Genomic DNA, 8,250 nt, shown 5'->3' with positions numbered 1-8,250 from the left:
TGGTGAGGGTGGAGGCATTTCTATTGTCACAATGACTGTGGGGTGCTACTCGTATTTAGTGTCAAAGGCCAGAAATGCTAAATGTTATGAAGTGAATTTTATCTCCCTGCCCCACCAAATTAATATGTTGAAGTCCTTACTCTCAATGTGACGGTTATTTGGAGATGGGACCTTTGGGAAATGATGAGGTTTAGATGAGGCATGATAATGGGGCCCTCATTATGAGATTAGTGTCCTTATAAGAAGAGATAACAGGTAGCTTGCTCTCTCCTCCCTCCCACCCTGCTCTCCCTCTCTCCCATGCGAGGACACAGGAGAACACTGGTCTACAGGCCAGGATGAGAGTCCTCACCAGAGTCTGACCTTGCTGGCACGCTGATTTTGAACTTCCAGCCTCTAGGCCAGGGGTGTCCAATCTTTTGGCTCCTCTGGGCCACCGTGAAAGAAGAAGAATTGACTTGGGCCACAAATAAAATACACTAACACTAATGATAGCAGATGAGCTTTAAAAAAGTCTCATAATGTTTTAAGAAAGTTTACGAATTTGTGTTGGGCATTCAAAGTTGTCCTGGGCTGCATGGTTGGACAAGCTTGCTCTAGACTGTGAGAAATAAATCTGTTGTTCATGCCATCCAGTCTGCAGTATTTTGTAATGGCAGCCCAAGATGATGAATCCCCTAAACATCCTGCAACGTTCCACAACAAAGATCTGTGTCATCTTATTGGAGAAATTTTGCCTTACACAAGGAAAAACACATTCTGAATTTCTCTTGGAAACCTAACATTAGCGAAATGAAAACAGCAGCAAGATGAAAATAACAGCCACAGCTGCAACAAATTAAGCTTTCACTAAATGTTTTACCTAATGACTGAATCCTCCAAACCTTATAGAGGGGTACCCTTATACCTAACGAGTCAGACGAGTAAGTGGGAGAGGAATGTTTCAACTGATGCTGGTCAGGTTCTGAAGTTCACAATCATCCCTCTGGTGTGCTGACTTTACATTCTCATCTCTAGGGGGAGCTGAAGCTGCTTCACTCTAACCCCAGGAGAAGCTGAACCCTAGGTCAAGGGTAGATTGCATTCGCTGGGGGTACACACTTGAGTCACACAGTATGGAGTTACATTTTTTCAGTGGAAGGTATAAATTTCTTTTTTCATGATTTCAGATAGCTGGATTATTCCTCTTTTCTCTTTTTGTCTTTCATGTAGCTATTAATGAGATGGATCTAAAACCAACTACTAGGTATATATCCCAAAAAAAATGCAGTCAGTATGTTGAAGAGATATCTGAACTCTCATGATTATTGCAAGACTATTCACAATAGCCAAGATAGGGGATCAACCTAAGTATCCATCAACAGATGAGGAGATAAAGATAATGCAGCATACATACACAACAGAATCTATTCAGTCTTAACAACAACAACAAAATAAAGCCTGTCATTTAAGACAACACAGATAAACCTGGAAAATATTATCTTAAAAGAAATAAGCCAGGCATACAAAGACAAGTACTGCATGATCTCACTTATGTGTGGAGGAATCCAAAAAGGTCGACTCAGGCTTGGTGCAATGGCTCACACCTGCAATCCCAGCACTTTGGAGGTTGAGGCCAGCCTGGGCAACATGGTGAGACCTTATCTCTATAAAAAAATTTAAAAATTAGCTGGGGGCGTGATGGCACACACCTATGGTCTCAGCTATTTGGGAGACGGAGGCGGGAGGATCACTTGAGCCCAGAAATTAGAGATTGCAGTGAGCCATGAGTGTGCCACTGCACTCTAGCCTGGGTGACAGAGTGAGGCACCACCTCTAAAGCAAATAAAGTTGGACTTACAGAAGCAGAAAGTAGAATGGTGGTTCCCAGAGGCTGGGGGTTGGGAGACGGGGAGATGTAAAGTATGCAAAATGTCAGGCAGATATGAGTAAGTTCAAGAGATCGATTGTACTTCATAGTGATGGTGACTATAGTTAGTAACAACATATTATATACTTTAAAATTGCGGAGAGTAGATTTCAAGTGTTCTCACCACAAAAAAGTAAGTATGTGAGGTGATACACGTTAAAGAGCTTGATTTAACCATTCCAAAATGTATACACATTATCAACACAGCATGTTGTACACCATAAGTCTTCACAATTTTTACTTGCCAATTAAAAAAATAAAGGTTGGGCATGGTGGCTCCCATCTATAATCCCAGCACTTTGGGAGATCAAGGTGGGAAGACTGCTTGAGCCCAGGAGTTCGAGATCATCCTTGGGCAACAGAATAAGACCCCGGTCTCTAAAGACAGTAAAAAAAAAAAAAAAAAAGATTAGTGGGCCATGGTGGGGTGTGCCTGTAGTCCCAGCTACTCGGAAGTCCAGGAGCTTGAGGTTACAGTGTGCTGCACTCCAGCCTGGGTGAAAGAAAGAAAAGAAAGAGGCCGGGCGCGGTGGCTCAAGCCTGTAATCCCAGCACTTTGGGAGGCCGAGACGGGCGGATCACGAGGTCAGGAGATCGAGACCATCCTGGCTAACACGGTGAAACCCCGTCTCTACTAAAAAATACGAAAACTAGCCGGGCGAGGTGGCGGGCGCCTGTAGTCCCAGCTACTCAGGAGGCTGAGGCAGGAGAATGGCGTAAACCCGGAAGGCGGAGCTTGCAGTGAGCTGAGATCCGGCCACTGCACTCCAGCCTGGACAACAGAGCCAGACTCCGTCTCAAAAAAAAAAAAAAAAAAAAAGAAAAGAAAAGAAAGGAAAGCAATAAGAAAGGAAAAAGGAAAGAAAAAGAAAAGGGGAAGAGAACAAAAGGGAAAAGAAGAAAAGGAAAGGAAAGAAAATTTTTAAAAAGGCAGTCTGTGGCCAATTTGCTAAAAATAATAAAATAAATTTTAAAACGACAAATCCAGAGCTGCTGCATGCTTAAGAGGGTCTTGTACCCATAGAAACCCAGCAGGATCAACATGACACCCCAGGGAAAAAGGCAAACAGCTAGCAAAAGTCATCCGGGCTCTAAATCTTACAGTGAAGGATTCTTTCACAGGTCTGAGCTAAAATAACACAGTCTTTACTCCTCACACATAGTTTAGGGCAGCTCACCAGCACATATAAGACAGGGACTTGGGAACAAACCCCTAGCTAGTTACCCAGGTTGTATTTGCCTGCGTCTTCTGGATATATCTCCCACAACTGCACAGAACTAAGTAATAGTGAAGATTCAGAATCCCAAAAATCGCTAAACAGAAGATGCAAACAACACCTACCTTTCAAATATGAAACTACTGCCATTGATGTTTACGGTATTTTTTTCTTGCATGCAGTTACTGCTTTTACTCAGGGAATAGGGCAGACCAATGACAAAGGTAGGAGGATTATCACAGGAAAAAAATGTACAGGGGGTCCTCTCCCCTTCTCCTTCTGCCACTAGCCCCCAAATTCACTCTCTCTCACACAGACACATACACACACACACACACAGAAACATAATAGAGGTTGTCCACATTCATTTCCCAAAATATTTAGATCTTGATTCTTCAACTCAAAATCATTTATTGCAGTGATTTTAAGTAATACTAAGCATTTTAAACATGAAATTTTATCCATGGAAGGAGATTTGGAATTTGTTTTGGTTTTTAAACAATTTAAAAACAATGAGAAAACCCTTTAAAATTTACCTTCTAACAGCGACAGACTTAGAGGTACAGTTGCTTGTTATGACAGGTATTAACCTAGGGATGTGTGTGTGCTGTGAAGAACAACAAAAAACAGAGGTGAACACTTGCAAATACAAAAGTAAAACAAAATTAAAAGAATCACTTCCTCACTAATCTACTTATATAGCACATATACATTCAGATTAGAATGTCAGTGAGTTTTAAAAGAAAAAATAATTCATAGGATATTGTCAAAAGGCATTAGAAAATTTACAGAGTTAAGAACAGGCAACATGATGACATGAAGGTAAGCCTAAAACAATCATTACTATGAGGTCTAAATTATCTCAGCTGTAGAGATCTGAGTGGGTTTGAAAGGAGTCATCAGACCAATGTATTTTGATATTGTTTCAACGGAAATGTCCAATAATGACCTTGGGTTTAACAGTTAAAGTAGGCAGTGCAAGTAAGAACAGTAAGAACTAATAATACAAAGTAAACAACCAAAATAATCAAGAATATTCTGGATAGACTTTAGACAATATTATCAAGCCTCAAAGCTTCAAGAGCTGCTTCTGGGCAAAAAGGACTTGAAAGTGGTGGGGAGGTAACGTGGAAAACCATTTTAAACCTTTGTGAACTATTAGATCTTGTTAAAAACTTGTGTATAAATTACTTGGATAATTATTTAAATTTGAACAAATAAGTGCCTAGAAAATCTAACCAAAGAGAATATTTTGTTTCTGTGCTTATGTGCAATTAATTGAACTTTTGGGTGAACAGCAAAACCACAAGTACCAATACCTAAAATGGAAGGACTGGGATTAAGGAGGTTAAGACTGAGAGTAATACCTAAGTAACAAGAATACAATATAATCTCAGAAGCAGACACCGGATGTTCGAATATTTTAAACCAATAGTGAGCTAACGATCAATACCTCATTAACTTTATAACACATCCATAATTCACATTATGGATTATAAAAAGCTCATATGCCACAATTAAGTAGGGGGAAAAGATGATATATATATATATAAATAAAATTCCAATATAATTATGCTAATAAATTTAATTACTCAATATAATTATGTTAACAAAAATGCCTCTAATATTTATCAACCATCGGTATTTACCACTTGCTTATTTCATGTATGGCCTATAACATACTTACCCGAATAATTAACCTAACAGCTACAACACCAGACGTGGCCATAATTTTGGCACTGTTTGGAATTAAATTAAAGATAGTTGGCATAATGGCTTCGGCTCCATGGTCAAACTTATTCCCCAGAACTGATGACAGATGCCTAAAACAAGAAATGGATACTGGACTGTAGTTATTTTTCTTAGAAACAGTGAAGCACATAAACCATTTAACATCTAGAGCCTTCATTTAAAGTTATCTAGAAAGGACAAGGGTCTAAGATTTCCGATGTGCATGGTGAGAACTTGGCAAATAGTTCTTAGCCCAAAAGTGTTTTTTTGTTTGTTTTTTTGTTTTTTTTTTTAAATTTCCAACTAGTCTTTGTGGAGCTTTTTGTTTTCTAGAGGCAGGATCTCACTATGTTGCCCGCGTTGAACTTGAACTCCTGGGCTCAAGCAATCCTCCCACTTTGGCTTTCCAAGTAGAAGGGACTCCAGGCAGATACCAGCCCACCTGCCCCAACTAGTCTGAAAATACCAAACAAACTGATGATATATTAATAAAACACAAATATGAAAAAGCACCCTTGGCTCCTTTTTCATATTTTTTCTTTTATCTTAACATAAAATATTCAGGCTTCAAAATCTGACTGCAGCCAAAACTTTAAACAGCTGCGAGGCCTCCTCTTGCTGCTGCTGCTTTGATATTCTGAGATACATTCTAACACAAAGTCTTATTAGCTTTGATCACTAGTACACATATAGCTAGAATAAAATTTTACTGCAGTAAATGCCTTTAACTTTATAACTACAGTACTCTTCTAGGAACAAACATTCTGATAACCACACTATTGCCTGCCAGCAAAAATCAATGAAAAATCAGAGAAACAGGATTTCATAGAGTTTCATCTTTCCATATTAATAACTGCTTCAAAGTTTGAAATAAAGGCTTCAGAGCTATATCACTGAATAAAATAAAATTTAAAATCTGTCACACTTCACATAATTGAGCAAAAAGTATTGTAAAACCACTGACAGAAGTGTTAACTGGAATGGGTCTTGAAGACTAGTCAGAAGTTACATTAAAGAGACCCAGCTCACAAGTTCAAGGAGACATCTCTGAAGCTCTGTGGTGACACTATTTTATGGTGAGAATATGGAGCGTCGCAGTCCTTACCCCAACGTGATACAAGCCTCCCGCACTACCTGAGACCGCAGATCCTTAGCAGAGAGTTTAAAGGCTCCATCCAAAAGACGCAAATGTTGAAAGAAGTTATCATACTCAGCGGCACCAGCCAAAAGTAAAGATCTAATCTTTTTTAGCTAATGGAATAGAGAAAATTCAGAAAAACAGAAAACAATTCTAACACAGAATATACAAAACAGAAGCCATCAAATACAAAAGAGATAATTGTTTAAGTTCAACTGATTAGAAAGCTTTCCCAAAAGAATTCAGCCAGTTAAATATTAGCTAATACAATAAACAAATCTACATACCACAAATAAGACTAAATAATTTTTAACTGGAGTATTTGTGACACATATATTGTAATTTCTGCAAAAAACGTTTTACATTTGAAATATCTTAAAGTATTTATAGATCCTACAACACTAATGATAAATAACTAAAAACTTTTGGCTTGTGAAAAGCCCCTCCTAAGCTTATCCCCCCCTCAACACCCCACTTCAACTGCCATTTATTTAATGAACCAAAGGAAGCAGCATTCCTACCTGAACCATTATCCTCCTACCATTCCTACCATTATCCTCCACCGAACCATTAACTGGCTGGTCTGAATTTAAAATACAATACAATGGCAATGGTACCACCTCCCTTCTTGCCAGCCAACCAGTAGAAAATAGCCTTCTCAGATCAGACACACCCTCGCTTTAACGCCCAGCCCACTTTCCATTAACCTACTTTTAAAAATAAAGGAGACACAACTTTCTAGCAAGTGATATGAAGAAAGAAAAGAATATTGGGGGACATATACTAAAACTGCCACAAAAAAGCCACTTGAAAGGCAAACAATCACAGAATGAAATTTCTCCTAAGGTGAGAGTGGAGGCTGTCACCATACACTCCACAGTTAGGTCTTTGTTAAAAGACTGGATGATTCATAAAGGTTTAAGTTGGTGTGTTTCCAAAATAAAAATAAAAGGAGATACTCTACTAAAAGGGTGAAGTGTAAATACGATAATTTGTATTTAAAATATATACTATTTAAAATTCATTAGAGTTGTGCCCTGATTTCATAATAAAGTATGAGATATTTAAATACATCTTATGAAAATGTAATCACATGAGGTCAACAGCTTACAGCATTTACTCTCTGTTCCCAATCATGCTTGTCATCAGATAGTATTTCCCTAATTTTGTTTATGGATTCCTCAAGGTCTCGGCTGGAATAAATCTGTAAGCAAAATTAATTTACAATCAATATAAAAACATGCAGAATAAACAGATTACTTCTTAATTACATGAAGTCAAGACCATTTAGTAAAAGAAATTATTTAATTTTTAAGAAACACCTATGAGAAAATATCTGCAGTTTTGTCTATAATGAGGATCTTTCTCACTATAAATGTGCACCCACAAGATTTGCTGCCATATGTGAACAACCCTGCCTCAAACGTAGCTTTACTATCAACTTAACAGGTGATTTCATGTACAAAGAGAAACAAGCCTAACGGGAAACAGTCAGTGATGCCTAAGTCATTTCTTACTCTTAGTATTATTTATAACATGACACTATACCTATAATTTTAAAGACTTTCAAATGTACACTCTCATTTATCTCCACATCTTACTTAGAAAACAGGTAGGGTATAGGGTATAATCAATCTGGATGTATGCTGGGAAGGTCAGGTCAAGTACTTAAGGATGAACCTGAACCCAAGATTGTTTTTTTGTTTGTTTTTTTTAAGAGACTGGGTCTCACTCCGTCGCCCAGGATGGAGTGCAGTGGCGCAATCTCAGCTCACAACAAACTTCACCTCCCGGGTTCAAGGGAGCCTCCCAGCTCACTCTCCTGAGCAGCTAGAACTACAGGCATCTGCCACCACAGATGATTTTTGTATCTTTTGTACAGATGAGGTTTTGTCATGTTGCCCAGGCCACTGAGATTCTTGTTACCTGCTTTATACACATACGGCAACGAAGGTGGCAAAGAGAGTTGTACATAACAGACTAGTAAGTGCCACAGGAATCCAGAGCACAGACAGCCGGTGTAGGCTGAGGAAAAGTATTAGTCTCAACCAGCAATAGATGATACTAAGGCACAAAGCAGTCAAAAACTTGTGGCTGTATCCCAATTTTTATAAATAATCTTTGTTTCATCTGTTAGGTATTTAAAGTGAAGCATCAAACAAGGTATAAACTAAGCTCTTATTAAATCATTCTCTGTAACTTTTCAGACACCAAAATCCTTCAAATTTATGAATTTTTCTAAAAAAAAAAATCCC

The 8,250-nt window shown here is 38.3% G+C and overlaps 1 protein-coding gene across 6 annotated transcripts in view; it reads right to left on the bottom strand.

The window, feature by feature from the left end:
• The window catches only part of CLASP1 (cytoplasmic linker associated protein 1), a 333,527-nt gene that overhangs the window by 111,471 nt on the left and 213,806 nt on the right, over positions 1-8,250 (bottom strand). For all 6 annotated transcript variants that reach the window (XM_011983419.1, XM_011983418.1, XM_011983417.1 and 3 more), the window contains 3 exons: positions 5,963-6,108; positions 4,814-4,949; positions 3,663-3,733 (listed from right to left, as the gene is read on the bottom strand). In XM_011983419.1, the coding sequence (XP_011838809.1) occupies positions 3,663-3,733; positions 4,814-4,949; positions 5,963-6,108 (353 nt within the window). The remainder of the gene's footprint in view (positions 1-3,662; positions 3,734-4,813; positions 4,950-5,962; positions 6,109-8,250) is intronic.

The sequence above is a fragment of the Mandrillus leucophaeus genome, unplaced genomic scaffold (genome assembly GCF_000951045.1).
Source record: "Mandrillus leucophaeus isolate KB7577 unplaced genomic scaffold, Mleu.le_1.0 Scaffold25, whole genome shotgun sequence".
In the NCBI taxonomy this organism is placed as follows: domain Eukaryota; kingdom Metazoa; phylum Chordata; class Mammalia; order Primates; family Cercopithecidae; genus Mandrillus; species Mandrillus leucophaeus.
Note: the sequence above shows the minus strand (reverse complement) of the source record. Positions and strands in the feature narration are given on the sequence as shown.